The sequence below is a fragment of the Chaetodon auriga genome, chromosome 7 (genome assembly GCF_051107435.1).
Source record: "Chaetodon auriga isolate fChaAug3 chromosome 7, fChaAug3.hap1, whole genome shotgun sequence".
Taxonomy (NCBI): Eukaryota; Metazoa; Chordata; class Actinopteri; order Chaetodontiformes; family Chaetodontidae; genus Chaetodon; species Chaetodon auriga.
Window position 1 is genome coordinate 23,927,776 of NC_135080.1, and position 22,297 is coordinate 23,950,072.

The 22,297-nt window shown below is 41.4% G+C and overlaps 1 protein-coding gene across 1 annotated transcript in view; it reads right to left on the reverse strand.

Annotated features, from left to right (window-relative positions):
* The window catches only part of lrrc75a (leucine rich repeat containing 75A), a 52,608-nt gene that overhangs the window by 5,669 nt on the left and 24,642 nt on the right, over positions 1–22,297 (reverse strand). Inside the window, exon 4 of the mRNA XM_076735062.1 lies at positions 258–531. Coding sequence (XP_076591177.1) covers positions 258–531 — 274 coding nt within the window. The remainder of the gene's footprint in view (positions 1–257; positions 532–22,297) is intronic.

A 22,297-nucleotide genomic window follows, 5' to 3' on the forward strand; every position in this document is an offset into this window, starting at 1 on the left:
CATGATCTGTGGTATCTGTGGGTAAACACTCTGTGGTACATGCCAAAGTCAGATGGTGTCATGAGTTAAAGCCTGGTGGAAATAAATGTTTCCAAACTGGATGTTGTTCAGTAAGGACAAAGATAGGAGGGTGACAACATTCTTTGCAAAAGAAAGCAAGGGGCCTAATTTACAGAACTATACTACTATATTATACTTCATTGTGATTCAATTAGAAAAACTGATGAAAATATTCAAAAGATACGTGACTTCCTGACCTTCAGGGCATCAGTCAGTTCCTTCAGAATAGTTCTGGTCAGCCTGTTTCCATTCAGTGCCAGGGTCTCCAGGTGTGGCAGGGCAGCCAGCGTGGGCAGGAGCAGGAGGAACGCCTCGTCCGTCAGCTCCGTGAAGCCCAGCTCCAAGCTGATTACCGTGGATGCATGACGCTGTAGGTGTGTACACAGACGCTCCATGTCTCGAGCCGTCAGAGGGATACCGGACAGATCCAACGCCCCGCTGGACAGAGGGGCCGACAGCACCGCCTTCAAACTGGAGATGGACACGAGAGCAAATGTTAGGAGCAGTTGCAATCTGATTTAAATCGTTGTTCTGTTTACTCATAAATGCCAAGAGCATATTATCTTAAATTTTCATGGCACTGCATTATTGCACTGCACTTGTAACCATACTCTCACTCCATACCGGGCCGTGCACATAATAATTATATACAGTAACATCACACATTTTGCAGCATTAGCCACCTCCACTCATCAAATAAAACCTGCAAACTCACACTTTTGAAAGACAGCATGGCAACATGGTAATGTTTCCATTTTCACGTTTGCGTCCTATTGGCTGTAATTTATGCACCGTGAAGAACTCAGCACACAATGGATGAAACAATCGGTTGTTATTCAGACTGTAACGGACTTTCTTGGAAGGTTTGTCTGGTTTATGCACTCAGCTTTAGCAGACCCTCCAAATGTTACAACCTGACTGAACACATAGCACCCGCCAGCATCCTTCAATTATGGCTCAATCCGCCTCAAAATGTCTTATTGGCTGGTAAACTTTGGGGCTGGTCAGCCATGCTAACAGGATCAGAACCATGATGAAGCCAAAGAACTTGATTAGAGCTCATGGCCAGAGTAAGCAGTTATAAATGAGTTATATTCATTTAGTCATGGACATTTAAACATGAAGCCCAGTTTCAGAACAGACAGCGATGTCTCCACTGGTACCACACTCAACATGTATCCTCATTGTACCTGTCTGATTTAACTGACTCAATGCATATATATTTGCATTCACTATGGTGAACTCCAGCTGTATGATAGTTTTTCATTCATCATTATCATCATTCATTTCATTCATTGATCACTGTACATTCTTGTCTTTCACAAAAAATCCCAACTCAAGGTCAATTTACGAACTTTTTGTGTACTTGATGAACTTTTAAGCCAACATGAAAGTCATGAAAGTACCAGAGATGAGGGTATAACAGCTACTGATCCATCAACAGATCCATCTTCATGACAGCTGAGCAAACTCCATCTGCTGATGAAGACCATGTGATATGACTGAAAGCAAGAAAGAGCAAGAAAGTGGACCTTGAGATGTGGTTGTTTTACCAAGATCATATGAACTTTCGAGTTTCATCAGCCTATTGGCATGTGGTTCATTTTTTTTTTTGCTATTTTGATCATTCATGAAGACACTGAGGTGAAATGAAAGGGAGGATAATTATGGGAAATAACATTTTTTGCTATGGGATAGATGAAAAGATCAATATCTGTCTGTTCAACATGAAGCTAGAGCCAGCAGCTCTTCGCTTAGCTTAGCACAGCGACTGGAAACAGCTAGCCTGGCTCTGTCCACCTACCAGCTCCTCGAAAACTAATAACTGAGATGCTTGTGTGATATCGATCTTCTTCATCTAACTCTTGGCAAGAAAGCAAACAGGCGTTAAAACGCCAATCTATCTATTCAGGGGGAAACTTCAGATATATCAGCAACTTCAATCCAAACTCAAAAAGCAATGCCAGCTGCATCTGCCCATTAAAGCCCCGTGATGAACCCTATGGTGGAGTCCACCGTGCATGACGTAACGTGCACAGAAAGCATGTTCTGTACCTTGGCAGCTAATGGAAACTACATAAACAGCACACTTGAGAACCACAAACACTGCAGCTGAAAAGACCTCCGGGGTCACACACACAGACGGAGAGACACTGGGGGATTTAGGGCTTAAGAAACTGAAGTTCATGGAATGAAAAATGGCTGTTGAGCAGCAAAACACTCAAAGCTGTACTCTCCATCCACATGGTCTGAGCTAAAAATAAACCCGGTGGGGAGAGGGCAGAGAATTAAGTGAGCCCAGCACAAAGGGCTGATCTGGGCTCTGGTCCACAAACAAAGAAAACTGAGATCATAAGTTTAGTTTTTCCAGCTTATACATAAAAACAACACTTGAAATAGACATTAGGCATGAGGGCCAACACTATTTATTCCCCACAAATGCCACACATGCAAATGAGGTCTGAAGACACACAAGTAGATTGGTTCATTTAGGATGAACCTGCTGGCAGTAAATCTGCTCCTAAAGATGACTGACTGTGGTAGAGACACTGGGATTCAACTATTATCCGAAGCTAACAGCTGAATATATTTATCTATTCACATACCAGAGAGACTTCAGAGGAATCTAGGCCAGAGCAGCCCAAAGCAAAGCAGTGAACGTAGGTCAAATTTAGCTCTCCAAAAATGTTTTACTCACTCTCCTAAGGGTCCAAAGAGTGATTTGTCACTGCGTTCCATTTTTGGTTGGACCTTTGGGGGCAAAACATGCAACTGGCTGTCAGTCTACCAACATCAGTTGGGATTGGGTGGCTGAAATATGTAGAAATTTTATTGATTTTTAGCCACACTGTTGGCATGGCAACCAGGGATGCCAATGTTTAAGCCTGTCTCCTGGAAACGAGCAGGTGATTCATTTCCTGTTGATCAATTAATTGTTTCATAAACTAATCAATGCAGCCTTACAGCTCAAGCACAGCTGTAGAGTCTTTTTGCACTTCTTATATTAATCTTTACTGATGCTGCTGTATTCTGGAATTTCCCCTCACGGGACTAATGAAGGAATATTGATCTTGATCTTGATCTTGATTCTTGGGTTTGTCACTTGCTCTGTCTAGATTTGGAAAATAGTTACAGCTTTTTCATGTCTTTGTGTGACCATCTGCCAGTCACCTGACTCTCAACCTACCTGCACACCTGCAGCCAGGTGGATTATTCCCCATAGACACACCACAACTGCCCTGTAGCCCAGTTCTCTGCTGGATCATCTCTTGTGTGTCGTGGCCTTCCAGCCTCCTGTTTGTCTTTCTGCCTGCTTGTTTATGGGCTGCCTGCCTTTGCCCCTTGGTCTTACTTGCATCTCCTGTCTGCCTACCCATTGCAGAACCTGATGCTGTCCAAATAAAGTTCTTTTAAAGGACCAGTGTTTAGGATTTAGTGGCATCAGGCAGTGTGGTTTCAGATTGCCACCAACTGAAAACCTCTCCTTACCCCTCCTATTCTATGTGTGTAGGAGAAACTACAGTGGTCGTGAAACTAATGAAAAATGTGAAAGACGAGCCAGGGTTTGGTTTGTCCGTTGTGGGCTACTGTAGAAACATGGTGGTGCAACAGACTTCTTGGAAGAGCATCCACTCCCTCTGTCGATATACAAAAGCTCATTCTAAGATAAGAAACACAATGATTCTTATTTTCAGGTCATTTTCACAAATGAAACCACACTTGAATATTACAGTGCATTTCTGCCATATTTTGCCACTAGATCCCCCTAAATCTGTTGTTTTGATCCCACAAATCTGTTCCAATGCACAGAGATTTTTCAGGCTTTGTATCTCTCATTTTGTGTGAGACATCATTTTGAGACAATGAAAAACGTACTGGGTTTGAAAGCAGCAATTATTTTCATTTTCAATTCATCCAGTGAAAAAATGCCTCTTTATGCTCCAAAACCCAAAGATGTGAAATTTACAAGCAGCACATTCTCAGTTTTGAGAAGCTGGAACTACAGAATGTCATTTTTCCTTTTCATCGAGAAAAATTCCAACAAATGGTAATATTTGAGTTCTGAACCACCACAATGCATCTAACTTCAACATCAAAACTAACAAGATCACAAGTGATAACAAGGTGTGGATTTCTTAACACACAATGATCACATTTAGTGATTTGGAAGAGCTCAGGTTCATCCACAAAGCGCTGAGACACCTTAGGTTTACAACAGGATACACTACTTACTCAAGTAATACTACATACTAATACTCCATACTACAAGTAACCATGACATATGTGACATCTCTTGTATGGTTTTCTCTCATTTGCAACACGATCTGCACTCGTAACAAACACAATGAAAGCAGAGATTCTGGCAGTATATTCCTTGCCAGCCACTGGCCTTCATCTCACAGATACTATGTCGAAGCCTGAAAAGCTCTCATCTGGTTTTTGCCCCTTCACATCACTTTTGTGTTCTATTCTATTATGGGCCTTGATGGATTTGAAGTCTCTCATGAACCACACAGTCAGTGATCTCAGGGGACTTCAACATGTTGCTGAAATTTCTTCTTCTTAGATCACCAGTTCAAATGTCCATCCATTATCCATCTTTCATCTATAACTGCTTATCCTCAAATGTGGCCAAAACAGAGCTCTGGCAGATGTCTCTACAGCACTTTATGATCAGGGAAGGAACTCCAATATAAACATGTACAAAGTAGCAAACCCATAAATCCATTTTTATGGAAATTAAAGTGAAATAAACACCTCAAATTATTCATCTCAGGCTGCTGCAAAACTTATTATTTATGCTGCAGTGGTTAGATGCTCTGTGTACTATTTTATATTTGTTCCTTATCAAAAAAACTGGCCAATAAAAAGCAGTACCAAGGTTTCCTCAGAATTTCATGTGATCAGGTTTGCTTTGGCTCGACTGCAGTCCCTCCCCCTGCATCACTGTCACCACCACGACCTTAAAACATTCCCCGTGGGAAATCTGGATACGTAAGCGCTGGCAACAGGTGTCCTCTACAACATCAGAACGTGCTCACACTGTGAAAATGAGCATTACATGGACCAAAACACAAAGCAAAAGAACACATAGTTCAGTGTTAATGCTGAATTCACTGATGGCCAAACTGAAAGCACAACCTTGACTATTATTTTCACCTTTATGATAGTGACAGCTGAGGGTACGACAGGAACCTGCGGCCACTGCAGAGGGCTGACAGCCTCAATACATGGGACACACACCCTACCAACTGAGCTATAGGGGCACCCATTCGATCCACTGTTAATAGAAAAATATTGATTATAGCAGCTTTACATAAGGACATGAGGATTAGGCTCAGACAGGCATTTAAGTATAAGCCTTGTGATATTCTATATTTTTCTTTCCATCAACCTTTCTGGCACCATCCTGGTGCTGCACATATTCAGTAGTATACCAAATGTGTATTAATCCACATCTGAAAATAGTCCCCAGCAAATGCACAATTTAGTGCTGTTTAAATAACGTTTACTACAAACTTTAGCAACCAGCTGTGTTAGGAAATCACTGAGCCATCTTTTAAAAATGCTAAAAAGCTAGTGATTGTTGACCTTTTAAATGGTTTTCTGATCATCTGGGGCTGAGACATCACGGCAAAATGTTAGTTTTTGATCAGTACGATCCTTATGAGGCACAAATAAACACTAACAAGCATTACTTTACAACATTTTAAAATAATGGCAATCTGCAACAGGTGACCAAATGAGAATGCTGCATGGCAAGGAACAAGGCTTGGGCTGAGAGCCACAGACAGGTCAGATATGTCAGAGATCTATAAGAGATGGTATTGTTGGTTTTACTCTTTTTAATGGCTGTGCCAAAACAAAGGGCAGACAGACAGACAGACAGACAGACAGACAGGCTGGCACAAAACAAAGGGCAACATGTATATGTCATATGCTAATATTGCACATAGTCCCCTACAAGTACAATAAACTGTACCACTGAGAATAATATTACAGAGATCTGTTCTTGTTCAGAAATAAAGATGGAGGATTTTACATGGACTGGTCCATTTTCTGAGGGTTGATATGAAAATAAAGGTTTGATTAACAGTTTTCCACATTTGTTTGTCACTAAAAACTTTCCATCATGTAAGCAAATCAAAATGAACTAGAAGAGAAAACACCTTGAGTCTGATGAGGCCAGCTGTCATTGTCTGGGTAAGCGGTTTAAAACCACTTCCCGCAGAGGCCCTGGAGGTTTGTGCACCAACCCAGCTTTATGTAGCAGCCCATTTCCTCCTCACTGAGTGAAAGTGCGCTAATTAGTTAACTGAGCTGTCGCAGCCATGCTCTTGTCTCTCCATTACAGGTGGATTGAGACCAGTGGTCTGATCGTTACTGCTCATATTCTCCTCCCGTGCTCCCATTCTCCACCTGCAGACTGTCTTCAGCCTTTGTCTGATGCGTCATGAGTAAGGGGAAATGTTTCTGCACTTCTTTCCCATGCTTCAACCCTTCCCCCTCTCTTTACCCCAACAATCTACCACTTCTCCCCAACAACACTCCGCCCTCCTCGGTTTAAAGCAATAAACAAAATAGGCAAGACTAGTAGTTTGCAAATAAAAGCAGATGAGACACTGAGAGAGCTCATGATGTATTTGGCTTCAGACCAGAATCCCACGCTAAAGAGAGAGACACACCCCCACTCCCAACTGAGGTCACTCACCCTGTCTGGACAACAACCAGCACGATGGTGGGACAGAGGGCTGAGAGTGTCATCTGAGACTCAGTGTGTTAGGGGTTGTGATAATCATGGCCAATCAGTCACTACTTTCATCCCCTTTAGAAGCTGATCATCATTTGTAGCCATTAGTCAAAAAAGTGCTGTGCTTCTGTCCAATCAGAACTGTAGGTGGGACATCTGTCCTGCCAACTGAGCCAGCAAGACGCTACACAGAAGGAACGTATACCTCCTCCATGGAAATTAGTCCCAGGACGAAAGACTGTTTTTGATCAACATCACAGTTACTTTGAGTTATACATGTGGATATGTGTTTCAGTGGGCGATGCACTGAGTTTTAAAGCGGTGTATCACCTGAACGTATCATTTTGAAAATGTAAACAATTCTGCAAAAGGTTCAATCACAAAGCTACAACATGGCTGCATGCTTAAGGAAGAGCCTGGCACAAAAAGAAGGTGTCAGCAAATACTTGGCTGAAACACACAGACACAGGTAAGTCTTTCTATCTCTTGATAGTGACTAAAATTTAGTCTAATGACCTACGTACCTCTAATTATCACATTCAGGAAAAAAAAAAATATCGTATGAGTCATAAGCTACTCCTCCACTTATCCCTTGGAATGCAGTGTGTATGAAGATGCAGGGGCCTCATCATATCCTGGATTTCATGTCACATCTCTGAAAATGCCACTTTTGTCTTAGCTCATCTTTGGTGCGTCACCAAGAGGCTTAACTGTACTTCACCTCCATCCCTGTATCACCCTCTATGGATGATCTGTTGATACGTATGCACAAATCTACATCATGCACACCCCCCTCCCTCTGCCTCTACTCCTGTGAAAGATCTGAAACCACCCACTTGTTTCCTGAAACGGACTCACAAGGTGAATCCAAGTGAAAGTGAGTACACTTCACCAGCGGCATCCTCTTCAGTTATGATGCATTATGCAGGGATTTTTAAGACAGGACATTTATTTATCAGAATATGCTCTTAATGCGTTGTGCATTCCACGCATGGCTTCAAATCCAGCCCTTATCCTTCCTCTACCTGCCTGCCTGTGTTTGTGTCTCTCCCAGAGATCATTTATCACTCAGTCAGCTGCTATGTGTGCACACCGAAGATGGCACATCTCCTTCTCTCTCCTCTTTCCTCTCCTCTCCTGAAGGTGAGAAAACAGCTCCTCTTCTTTCTCCTCCTGTGCAACAAGGTTTACAAAGGCAGCATAAAGGGTGTGAGCACTTAGGTTTATGTCTGCCTGATTGTGTTACTGTAAAGCCACAGTGATGAGCAGGAGCAACATTTCACCTTAGATGCAGGATTATTCTGTCTGAATGACCGTTGTGACATATCTCAATGACTCCACTCCAGTCATCGTTCATTAGTTTTTTCTAATCATGTGCCACCATGAGCCGCATCTCTACAGAGTCACATTCTGAGCAATCACTATAGCATCTGATTACACTGATTAGACCAGCTTGAACCAGAGAGGAGGAGCAAGGCAAATCAGCTGCTCGAGTGTTCAGATGGAAAAAAAATTCAGTTTCTTATTTGATATTTCCTCGCTCCTCGTTATAACCAGAAGTCACTCTGGCATCGTGAAGGCCGTCTCAAAGGTCTTCTTTTTGCTCTGAGCAGCGAGGAGGCAAGTTTTTACTGGCCGACACGCTCCTTTATTGGGTATCAGTTATTGATCAGACGCTGATCGGACCATCATGACGTCACTGGAGTTTAATCTCAGAGTGAAGACAGATGACCGATTAAGTTTTCAGGTCGGGTTTGATACAGCTTCATAATTTCAATTTCCTTGAAACATTTAGCCCAATAAATGACTTCCAGGGTTAAAGAGATACCATAATCATATTCTGGGTTCATCAGAAACAGAATTATCAGGAACGCTTCACATGAAGCTTCAGAGGAAAGGACATCTCATTTCCCTAAAAGACTATTTCCTCATTTTTTCTCTCTTTGCTGGAATGGACTAAGATGCATGAAAAAGACACAAGTGAGGGAAATGTGGCTGCAGCCACATGAGTATATATGAAGCTTTAATTGAATTAACTCCCTTGAATGAGGACACAAATTGGAAGCCAGTGTAAGATTCCCTGTTGTCAGATGTTTTGTTTACATGTTTCTTTAAGAACCTCTCATTCATGTAAAATGGCAGAAATGAGACAAAATCTGATTCTAAAAATACAACTGCTTATTTTCAATTACAGCAGCTCTGTTAGTCCTGATATAATCAGTATTTTTAATACCAATATTGACTCAAATCACTAATAAGAAACAGTTGCTCATAATGCAACCAGCACCTTTAACTAACTTTTAGCCCCTTTTTCCTCAGTGTTTTGGTCTTATGGCACATTTACTGTGTGGTTCAGTCTTACATCAACCCCTGTAAACAACCTTTAACAGTAAAAAAAAAAAAAAAAAAACCTCAGATAAACCCACTCTATGCTAAGAAATATAGCTTGATGCCGTCATGGGACTGACGCTATCTACCATAATGTTATGTGGTTATTCACTACCTCTCCTTCTCAGAAGCTGCATTGTTTTTGTTTGAACAGCAGATCATAGTCAAGAACACAGACTCCCGTCATCCTTTGTGTGCAAGCAAAGCGGTAAATAAAGAGAAAATCACAAATGAATGTGTCGATAACGAGAAAGAGATTTAAGATGCTCCATCAACTTTTAGAGCTGATATGTGGCAACATTTCAGTTTTCCTGTTTCAAAAATTTACAATGGTGAAAAGGAAACTTGCACGGTCAACTACGCTATGGGAAACATAAAAAGAACATGAGAAAGCATTTGGCATATTGCCACCCGGAAAAGCTAAAATCACAACAACAAAACTTCAGCCAGGTCAAAGCAGCCTGAAAGAAGCAATTGGAGGCTGCACATCAGTCCAAGAGCTGAAGAAATAACATGATGCATCAGTGAATATATAGTCAAAGACTTATGGCCGTTTTCTGTGGTTGACAGTGATGAATTTTGGAAGTTCATAAACGTGCTGGAGCCCACCAAGATCATACTTAGCTGCACAGTTATACCAGCTCTGCACCAAGCGGCAGAAGCGAAAGTGGTACAGAGCCTCAAAGAAGCAGAGTGCCTCTCAATAACCACAGATGGGTGGACTTCAGGAGCTACTCAGAGCTAAATTATACTCACAGCTCATGTTATGAGCAGCGAATTGGAAATGAAAAGTTTTGTCTGAGAGACGTGGCCTCTTCTCCAATCAAACATGGGACTCAACACAGCTGAGGTTTTCAAATGTTCTGGAGTGGGAGTTTGACATGAAGAATAACAACAATTATCATGATATTGCTGTTGTTACGATGCACGAAATATGGAGGTAGAGGAGAAAGAGGTCGGACTGTCCCCACACATGAGGTGTTTTGTACACACTTTAAAGCTTGCTTCATGAGCAGGTGTAGGCTGTGCCGTCTGCTCGTTCCAGTGAGGCGTGTAGTGGTTTGACTCAGTTCAACCACCAGACACAGACTGATCATGGATGTGGTCACGCAATGGAACAGCTCTCTTAATTATTTTCTATAAGGACTGCTACTGACTGCTGCTTTGTTTTTGTTTTGAAATTATATATTGTATTGCACTCTATATGGTTCAATCATTCATTGGCAAAGACAATTCATGTCGATTTTTGGCACATGCTTTTGCATATGAATAGAAAATGCTGTATACACTAATTTATTCACAAAAGGCCATTTTCTCAAGTCATTTAAAAAAAAATATTCCCATACATATCGTACCGTGAACCTGAATATCGAGGTATTATCGTAACGTGACCTCAGTACCGTGAAGAGGCATACTCTGAAAATGAACCAAAAACAGATTTCTGAGTGTGCAGCTGATGCACAGTGCTCTCCTTCTCAGTGAGGCTGCTCACAGCTACAATATTCCATCACTTCTGGATGATGGTGAAACATCTCCAGGAACGCCTCACAGTACAACATATACAGATATAGAATGACGATTTCTTGAAGGAGCATTTTTTGTTGAATCTTTGTGAAGGTTAACTGACAGAAGCATTCGTTCTTGCATACTAACTACAAAATAGTATCAAAACTGCAAGTAACTTATTATTGATACATTTGCCAATTAATTTCTCAAGTAATCAATTAACCATTGTTAATTGTTCATTTGTTTTTCATTTATGATGTATTGATTATCAAAATCGTTGCAGATTAATTTCCTTTTGATAAACTAACAGATCAATCAAATAATTATGGCAGCTCTAAATAGCAAATTATAAAGATTAGTGTATAGTGTATACAATTAGTTTGTAGTATGGAATTTGGGCACATGGCTGTGTGTCTGTCAGCTTGTTCTAATAAGTTTCTGCCCCCTAGTGGCCAACAGTTGATTCCTACGTCTTTAAGAGCAGCATAATTTGAGCTGGCCTCGCCATCAGAGAGGACTTCTTGATGTTCAGGAGCATAAAATCCACATGGAAATAACTGTATACCAATGTACCGTCATAAAGAAAACAATTTTTGAAATTATGGCCAATTTCAGTTACTTTAGTTGAATGGTGTTAAGATGAAACCCCACTGTGCCTGTAGCACTTGGCTTCTATTCGGCTGTTCATTTACAAAATACACTGGTAACAATCAAGAGCTACTCTGTACAAAGTGTCTTTATTTGTGTCAGGCAGCAAGTGGAGCTCAGTGGGTAATTCACACAGCTACAAGAGGTCACTGGTCCACTGGGAATAAACATGAGTCACACTGAAGCAAACACAAATGACGGTGTTGTATTGCGGAGGAGGCTGGAGATGGAAATGCAAACCATCAGTCCTTTTTGATCTGTTTCAAATGTCCTGATGCATTCATATTCAGCCACGCCAATGCATTCAAAGTCGATGACTTGTGTGGCACTATGTCCCCGCGCGGCAGTGAGCTTTACATCATGGACACACACAGCAAAGGTTACATTTGAATTTCTTTGCTTCAGCACAATACCTTATATGATTGTGTGCTACATAATGCAGGAGGAATGAATGCGTTTCTAAACAAGTATGCTTTGGAGATAACAGTGGACAAGCCACTGCTTTTTGGTATTTTTGAGCTTAATGAGCTGCGTTGGTGTGAGGAGGAAGCGGTGGGATTAAAGTTAAAGACCTGCACATGTCCACTATGCCGTCTGGACTCACAAATTCACAGTTTTTCCTTCTAAGCCCTGTCAGAGAAGATCATTAAAATTTTTTTTAGAGCACAATCCGCCTGAATCACCTTTTTTACTGAATCTTTCAATGTCTCGTACTCACACAGCGTCGCCGGAGGTTCTATCATAATCTCATATATTTTTAGAAATGGGTGTTTCATTGTTTCCTTGTTCTCCTCTGTGTGCTATGAACACAGAGTTGTTGTAAAGCCAGCAACAGCCTCAGGATAATGATGCCGTTCAGTGAGGAAAGGCGGAAATGTACAATTTGGAACCTGGATGGAGGGCAGAGAGAATGATTCACAGGATGAGTCAAAGGAAAGAGAAAAAAGATTTGGATTAAAATGAGAAATTAAATCCAAGAGCTTTTCAAAGGCTCAGAAAAATAGTGAAACTTCATTATCTCATGATTCTAAGTCATAGACTGTGTTAATATCTCAAGAGTAAAGTTAACTTTCCGACTTAAACTAAATTTGACAACTGCGAGATTTTGGGCGTCTCAAATTCAAAACAGACTTTATGGTTCCTGCAATGAGTGAAGGCAGAGGAGAGGAAGTCAAACAGTACAGAGACAAAAGGAAAAGTCCTTCAAACTGAGGATAAATATTAAGGCTAAAATACATAGCTGTCTCTTCTCTGCACAATAATACAGATCTAATTGCTCTGTGGATACAGTACCAGTCAAGAGAGTAAAAAATGGCCCCACACTGAGGAAAGCTGAATGTCAACTTATCAAACACCACAGGACACAAATCAACTGGGAAATTATAGACATAAGGAGAGATTTATGCTGATTACATAAAGGAGCAAGAGGAAGACAAAGGGGGTGATAGAGGAAGGCAGAGCTGTGGAGTTACATGAAGAATAAATCTGCTGTGCTCTGCTTTTACTAATAGAAATATAAAGTGATATACGATACACTTTGTAATATCTATTTCATTTTTATGCACGCACTCTCAGTCATAATTAAATGGAAACAAATGGAGAAGGAGAGTTATTTAGCTTTGTCATCAGTAACTGGATGACTTGATTTCCATGGCACGTTCAAATTGGTGTTTTCTTTCTTGTGAGCTGTGATTTTTAATGTGGCATGTAGATAGATGGTCCGAATTCTGTCGCAAACACTTGAAGTGAAAGTCATACAGTTTTTAGATGATGCATACAGGCAGAAAATAGCTAGGAGACATATTGATGCTGCAACTGTGTCTGCAAGTACTTCACAATGGCAGCTGAAACGTCAATAATCACATACTGTACATCACAGTCACATAAATCATAGCATTTTTCCACTTGCTTATCAGTCTGTGCCCACAAAAAGAATTTGAAAATTGATTAAATGGCAAAATGATCTCTATTTATTGATATTTTTACTGGATATTACACATCAGCATTTAAAAATATTCATGTTCATATTGTTTGGGCAAGACTAAAGCTCCAGGCTAGCTGGATGGAGTTTTATGGCCTGAAAGGGGAACATGTTTTAAAACACAATAAACGAGCCAATCCTGCAGTTCCTTTCAGCTCTTTGGAGACATTTAAGACGTTGGAGGAGGTCTTTAAGCTTGTTGTTTTGGTTTTACAGCCCTCACCTTTACTGACTGACATCTGCAACAGATGCTGCCGGCAGCTGTTTTCAGTGAAGAAACAGTGATAAACCCACTGTACACTATCTGCCCAGCTAAAGATTAGATAAGAGATATTGACCTCAGGCGTTGGTGGAGAGCGAAACAGAGCTAGAACAAGAGTAAATATTGAGCTTCCATCCACGAGGCAGCCACAGACAAGACTCCAAATGAATGCTAATGTTACTTAACAGCAACAGAAGCTAAAAAAAATCAATTTGCAAAGTGTGGTTCATTGGAGCGTTTGGATGAGATTGACACGCAGAATGTGTATCTTTGCTGTGCTTGGCAAATAGGATCAATAGCTTTATGGATAATCACCAAAAAAAAAAGTTTTATAAAGCAGTTTCTGGTTTCTGCATCAGGGTTTTGTAAAGCTTCATCTGCCTCATAATGTTTTCATCAACAAATAGTACTTAAGACATCAAACTTCCTCCTCAGTCAGAGCTCTTGAAGCTGATTAGTGTAAATGAATGCTTGTGAGAGGTTTGCAACAAAAGCAGCTGTGATTGAGTGTGAAAGGGTGCAAGATGTCAAATCAATGACTTCCTACAGGCAGGAAAATGGGTTAGAGAACGGCAATGCTACATTTCCAGAAATTTCCTGCTTCACTGTCTGATAGGGGGTTCTGTCACATCATGCAGGCTCTCAGCATCTTCATAATGCTGCTGAAAAGTGGTTTCAGGACATCAGAATATTAAATGTTTGCTTGAGTATCAGCTGCTTCAGATTAAAAAGGTGGCTCAGTGGGTGTAAGCCCACCGTGGATTGTGAACTGCAGTTTTGAGTTTGGCATCATGGTCGTCACGATTTGGTCTTTTTGGAGCCAGACATGACCATATTTGGCCGAGAGGGTGGAGCTGGAGATTATGTGCATTGCTAAGCCTCTATCCTGATTGGATCTGATTGAGAACACAAGGACATGCTGTGATAGCAATGCCCATAAAGCATACCCTATTTTATCATCTGTTTTACTCTAAATGGGACCATGATTTTCAAATTGAACATCATGCTGTTTTGAAGACCAGCTGAGGAAATTGTTTACTGAGGTACTAAATCAAGTGAGAATAAGGGTTATTCTCTCATGAGATCACATACAATCTGACTTTTTTGTGGCCCTGGTGGTCATTACAGAGAATGCAGGTTTGGCTTCGCTTTTCAGACAAATAAGCTTCATCCACTACTTACATTGTCTATGGTAAAACCCTGTATTCATGTGAACCGGTTACTTAATTCTCCATGGTCTTCCATCCCACACAGACCTGGACATTCAAACATATATTTGGGCTAATATCCTCCTCGTCTGCTTTTGCCTGCTGGTGAGATGAAGCAGAGACGCAGAGACAGCCTGAGTCAACGCTCAACTTCTCTCTCTGCTGGCTGTCAGAGCTCAGGTGGGAGGCAGCCAATAAATCTGTCGATGCGGCGGCCACAGCCAGCCAGTCAGCAGGTGGCAGACACACAGACAGACTGGCAGACAGACAGGTACAGACGCAGAGAGACAGAACGAGACACAGGGAGGGAGACTGCAGGAGAAGGCAAAAGTACCATTCATTACTTAAGGTGAAGACCGATCATTTGTGTGTGTGTGTGTGTGTGTGTGTGTGTGTGTGTGTGTGTGGAGGAGTATATCAGTGTTTCATGAGTTTCCATGGCAAACGATGTTGTGGTCAAGCAAAACCTCAGCAAGACCTCATTATTTCCCTTCCAACATCATGAAAATGAAACAAGGCATTTGGAAAAAAAAACGCAGATTCAAGACCCAGAAGAGGGAGACACACAGACAGACACACAGACAGACACACAGACAGACACACAGACAGACAGACAGACAGACAGACACACAGACAGACAGACAGACAGACAGACAGACAGACAGACAGACGGATTCAGGTCCGGTGCCAAATGTTGGACAGACAGGCAGTTGTTTACTCGTTGGTTGTCAGTCAACATCTTGCTTGGTGAAGCTTTTTGGCTTGCTGCTCCTCAAAGTCAGTGGATGCCTGTAGTGAACTCTGTCTAGTGACTTTATCTACTTCAAACAGTTTAAGTTTGGGAGCAAAACTGGTGGGCAACATTGTCTAGGAAGACATCTCAACTGCTCTGTTGTTATTTTAGCATAAAGGAATGGCTCTACAGCTGCACTGATTAATATTTCTATATCAACAATGCATCAAATGACTACATGTAATGTGTAAGGTGTCTCTCATAGAGACAGACCACAGAGAATTATCGCCCGGCTCTGCAGTTCCTCTCAACTCTGTGGAGCGTTTTAGCATCTTTCAGCTCATTGTTTTGGTTTTAGGGGCTGCAGCTTCATTGTTTAAGTTAAATCACACAGACACTTGCTATCACTGAGTTTCCACTTCAGGTTTTCCTTCATTTCGATCAATTATTCCAGGCAAACTGACTCTACGGAACAGGTTTACTTTGTCTGATGCTGCAGATCTGCAGCAGCAACAAGGCACTTCTTCACAAAGTCTCCTTCTGAGTGAGGTTTCAGCTTCTCAGCCATTAGCTTGCTCACCATAATAATACTGTATAACAGCCTGTATAACACTGTCTCTGTCAGGATGTGGTCATGTGAAAGCTGCTTGTTGGGCACCCAAAGAGCGTTAATTTAATCCAAGAGCATTTGTCCTTGCAGCTAATCCAGTTTAGCACGTTTGTAGCTGTGATGATGCTCAACATTAGTCTTTTTCATCACTGTGAGCTCGTCTCCACAGACTAACTTAGGTACACTGTCTTGGCTTAAATAAAAATAACCATTTGTCCTTTTCTCTTGCAAAGTGCGACACTCAGCTTTTATTTTAGTTTTCTTGACAGTCGCAATGGTGAATGTCATTGATATGTGTGTGCTGTGTTCAGGGACCACTCAAACGGATATGTTTGTCCACTGTTTTGTTATTTTCTTTTATCACAGAAAAAAGTGATTACTGTGCAGATATTTCTATTTATTTTTTAGATTCATGAATTGCCTCGTGTGCTGGATGAAACGGACACTCCCCACCTGTGAAGAAGCAATAGCTGAAATACAATAGCAAAAGTTTTTTGATAACAATTCAAATCATTCCTTAATCACTTCTGGTTTGTGACAGCTTTGGTCAGTTTGTAGCTTCTACCATTATCTCAAGCTCGCTAACTGTGATGGATGTTTCCAACAGACAGTTTGGGTCATAATTTTACTGCTCACATTAGTTTTCTCTTACACATATGTGAAGTAAGAAGTAGCTGGCTGTAACTTGGCCATCAGCTCTGACTGTCTAATGGTGATGTTTGAGGATAATGCTGGTGTGTCCTCAAGGTCTCAGTAGTTTTTCTTGTCTCCATCTGTTTCTCTGTCTGCTGGCTTGCTCTTCATAGTATGACTTCAATCAAACACTGCCGACAGGGAAATAAAGCCAACTTCTTTTTCAGGAGACAGGTCTCGTCCTTGTGCTGTTCACACCCTGGCCTGAGAATATCTGCTGTTATACTGTTTAACTCACAGTTTTCTCCGCAGGGGTCCCAGACCTTGGTTGTAAAGCAAAGAGGAGCCGAGGTCTGCTGGCTGCTCCACACATTCAGCTGTGCAGCTGCTTGGTTTCAAACCACTGAGTGGACTTGTTGAGCACACTGAAAGGAGCTGTTGTTAAGCAGCCAGACAACGAACAGTAAGCCTTGTTAATCCTGCTCTTTTTTTCCATGATTCACAATCACAACTACTCTTCTTGAATACACAATGACAAGCTGCCTGCCAGTTGATTTACATTTTATATGCTGCTTCCTTAACAGCAACGATGGCTATTTTCACTGCTACTGTGACATCAGGAAAAAAGTTCATATCAAGTCCAGAGGCAGAGCTGGCAGGCCCAGCTTTCTGTACTGTCTTCATCCAAACGAGACAAATTATACTGAAACTGTTTGTTTCGCAGAAAGATGACTTCTTCAACATCTTCTGCTTGTTTTAAATTTTTATGTGCTGATAAAAAAGATTCTAGGCCTCAGAGAGTAGTTGGGAGTGGTTGCATGAGAGTAAGTGAGTGAATTAAGTCATTTCTCCCTTCTTGTCTGTGCATTTGTTCTTTATTTTGCCACCAACAGATATGAGTCTAAAATATGTGAATCACGATGTTGGCAGCTCAGTCATGCCATGTGTGACATTTAGTGGATATTAACTCAAAGTGTTCGAAAATATTAAAAAATACTGAGTAATGTTACAATATTGGCCTGATGGAGATCCAAGTCAAAGAGAATGTGGTCTGTCACACACGGGAGGTTATAGCAAACACATCTTCACGTCAACGTAAAATTTGATTTCTCCTCCCTTTTTCTTTAAAAAAAAAAAAAGAGAACTGATATTTCCAGATAAAAGTCTAAGATAAAACAGTTTATGGACATTATTTGAGTCTGAGATCCTGGCCCTTGGGTGGGCACGTCATGGCAGGAGATGCAGTGTGAAGGTCCACGGTGCGCTAACGAATGTTCATACAAGACATGTTCTTTCCTTTTTTCAACAAGCACTAATAGAGCTGGTTTGTGAAGATTTGTGAAGATGGCTCACTGTACGTTTCAGTTTGTATTCCACTACAAGTAATTACCATTACCTTTTGTTTGTGATATTTCAACACCCGGTGAGCCATCGGCAGCTCCTGCACACTGAGGGCCAGATTTATTAAGGAAGTGACACCGCTCAAATGTGCACCCCTACTTTAATTAAGTGTAAGCTTAAGCTTGTGACTGCAATCTGTGTGTATGCAGCGTCTGATTTGCCAAGGCAGCAGCTCGTTATGAAGTAATGTGCCACTTCTGCACCTGCACAGGTGCAAAGCCACAGTAAATCTCATCCTTGGTGTTTTGTTCATCTCACTTGTGCAGCATGGTGTACACTTAGGAGCCAGGTGGGATCTAAAATTTGCATCTGAAAAAAGTTTGAATATACTGACAGTATAATTAAAAATCGAGGAGGAACAACAAAAATGTAATTCAAATGATGAAGAAATGTGATGAACAAAAATACTGTTTTTGTCATCACTGTGTGAACATTTCCCTCATGCTCAGAGACTGAAAGTATTATATGTGAACTGTAACTTTAACTGTGGACACCTGAGATGCAACGTTCGGCTTTCATCACTTGTGGGGACGTTACATAGACTTCCATTCATTTCCTGGAGACTTATCCTAACCATAACATGAACCACGACTTGCTTAACCCTAACCTTAACCCAAGTCTTCACCCTAAAATGTGGTATGTTCCATCTCCCTGATGCAGTGACCAGGAAAGTTTCTTTACTTCGTTCCAGTTGTATTATGGGTGTTCCTGCCTCGTCTTCGCCTTGTGCACGTCCATTGAACTGTAAGTACTTTATGCCACAGATTAATAGAGTTCAGGTACCTCTCACCTGTGCAGAGTCTGTGTGGAACTGTCAGTCATTTCATGTATGAAAGCTTGTATTAATGTGTTCATATTTAATCTCAGCACATTGTACACTGCTAGCACTGACTGTATTTCTAGTTCATTCAAATACTTAATTTTGCGTGTAAGGAGCACTGCTTGAATGTTACTGATGAATTCTGTCTACTTTGTTAAATAAGTTGCTGTTTGGCATTATTTTACCCCATAATTCCACTCTGTGTCAATACTGCACACAGCAGTGAATCCTTTATGAGAAACTGTCACTTATTGGTTTGTATTATATTCTTCTTCCATCTATTTCTCCTATCCGCAACTTTGGGAAACAGGTGAATCTCTGTAGACCTTGGTCTACCCTGCACAAGACAGCCGAAGAAAGAAAGTGGATGGAGTTCAGAAAGGTAGAACAGCCAATGCAGTAGCACTCCCTAAAGCCCAATTCAAGACAAGGTTAAGATTACAGGGGCAGCTGGGGACTGCTCTGGATGGCATCTTAGCCACTGGGAAATTACAGGATGTGGTCTGTAATAGACATGGACATTCAGCAGGACAATAGACTTTCAGAATGTCTTCAAAAAGGTAATTTTTCAGTGACTCAAAGTGCATTTGTGTGTGGATGAAATGTTTTCCAGGTATTCTTGCCTGTTTGACCTCACCTTTGCCTTCTCCCTGCCAGATCTGTTTGCCTCATGATTACCTGCGCATTGAACCCCCAACCCTTTCTCATTCTCACATCGCCACATACCAAAGCTTTATCGTGCCCCCCAGCATCTCAAATTGGCACACAACTGATGGACTTTCTTGCTCTTCACACTACCTCACCTTGCTCTGATTGTCTGCTGTTGCTACAGATGAGTTTCCACTGCAATGAGCTGAAAGCCTGGTGGTTTTTGATGCACTGGGAATTAGACCAGGCGCAAACCACTTCTGGCAAGTAAAGAGTATATTTTTCAAATCAATCTGTCACTGAGTCATGCTATTCAGTTCATTTGCTTGTGTTTTACCCCAGTTGCAACAGACGATGGAGTGAAAACACACGAATCGTCACTAAAATCGTCACAATCGTCAAATTGCAACCACATTTTTTTAATTCTCTCTACCCAGTTTGAAAAACATTGCATGCTGCAAAAACATTACAGCACATACAGTACATCCTCCGGACAAGACATAAGTCACTGACAAGGGCAGGTAAGGTGAAATCAGGCCGTCTTCCCTTGAGAAATAAATCCAGTCTGAATGGGGCTTTAGAAACATTTGACCTGGCTTCATCCAAACCGAACAGAAAACAGAAAATAATTTTGAAGGGAATGTTCAGAAGTTAGTGACCAACACATAACCACACTTGTCACTGCAAGGCGCCACAGTAACCCACAAACCTGTCAAAGAGAACTGAGGGGGCTGTCAGTGGATGATGTCTTCATAGTTTCTCAACTGTTTTTCAGCTGCACAGAATCATTTTTCATCCTTTTTATGACTTCAAGAGGGGATGACATAATCAGTGTGGATGTGTGTGTGTGTGTGTGTGTGTGCGCACGCGTGCGTAGGGAAGGCGTTAATGGCGTGCACTTCATGCAAAAAGATGACTCAATCTCATCTCTTGCCCTGAGATTCTGAGTAAATGGAGCCTGTCTCTCCTCTGGCAAATCACTCTGCCTGGAGTTCACGACAGCCGGCAGTATTGACTGCAACGCAGCGTTGATTAAATCTCCTCCACCAGTCCAGAATTACTTAACATAATTACCAAACTCATTTCATTTTCATCCCCAGCTATTATTTCATTCCATTACAGGTGAGACACTGCTTTAACAGCAAATGTTTTTAGCTCACTACTTCAGAAAACAAAAGCAACCTATCATTTCTACTGTGAAAGCACTGACGAAGACCCAAACACACTCTGCAGGGATCAAATCTTATGGCCCACACTGAATTGTTATTTTTCCCCCTCATCACTCGCACATTTGTCTGCAAACTGTTTCGTAGAGGAGGTGACACCTGGTGTTCATGTAACAGCGGAGGAGAGATTTTCATTTCCTACTGATCTTCCATTCACACAGCAGTGGGAATCCTCTCTCCAAATGTGTTCGGCTACAATGTCATTTTTCTACCATCTGCTCCCAACAGGACGCATTAGCAGATCTGGACTTGATTTAGGTTGTGTAACATCACACAGTGATTGGGTTTACAGTGATGGCAGGTCAGAGGAACAGAAAAGGTCTCTTCATCCCTTTTAGGATGGACTCTGATATGATGATGATGAATACCAGTGTGTTTATATTGGAACTCTTTATCATGTCCTTACTGATACGGTTGATTATCGTCAACTGTGATGTGTAAAATGCATTTACTGAAATGTTAATTATCCCCACGTATTATCTCATAAAACATGTGTTAAGTTGTTACATACATCACATCATATCGGGTGACTATAAATTCACTTCAAATCTCCTCATAATGTGTTGTAAAGTCAAATGATTGCACCGATAATATATGTCATTATCTTCAACATTTTCCACGCTGGGTGAAAACAAATGTCACTGAAACAGCCTAATAAAGCAATAAACTTAATGGCAGTGAAAATCAAGACACCTACGAGTCATAATGTGATGTTCTCTCTCTTTAAAGCACTAAATTTTAAGTGCAAATGATCTCATTTCCTTTCAGCTGTTCTGGCACACAGCGACTCCTTGTCTGGAGATTATGATCATATCTGTTTTTAGTGAAACTTGATTTACTTTGACTTCTGTCTGTTGGGAGGAGGCTCATATGGAGGTGTGTTAATCTATATGAACTGAAACCGGTGGCGAGCTGTGAGCCGTCAGCGCACGGTGTGAAGATGGAGCAGAGTGCATGTAGCTGGAGTGAGCCAACACTGTGGGAGACAAATGAGGCGACTGCAGGAGGGGAGTCGAGCTCACTGGGGTTCAGGTGAGGTCTGCATCTGCTCTGCTGTGTTGCGGCCTATCAGGAGCTGGTGTAGCTGTAAGATGCAGATTAAAAAAACCCACCAATGTAACACTGCACTCTCTTAACTCTGCTGGACACACGATGGACAAAAGTGGATCAAAATCAGCGCAGCAGAACCAGAGATATCGTCTTTCTTCTTCCTGAACAAAGCCAGCGTCTACATCAGCTCCTTCTGGAGCTACAAAAGGTTTTATACAACTTTTTTCACATCCAGTGATTTCTCCAAATTTCTCCAAAGTTCCATGTGAATATCTAAATCAGTTCAGCTAAACAATACCACTAACTGTTGTGCACCAGAGATCGCAAAAATCAAATTCCAACCAATAAAAACATCAATTAAAACTGTCATTT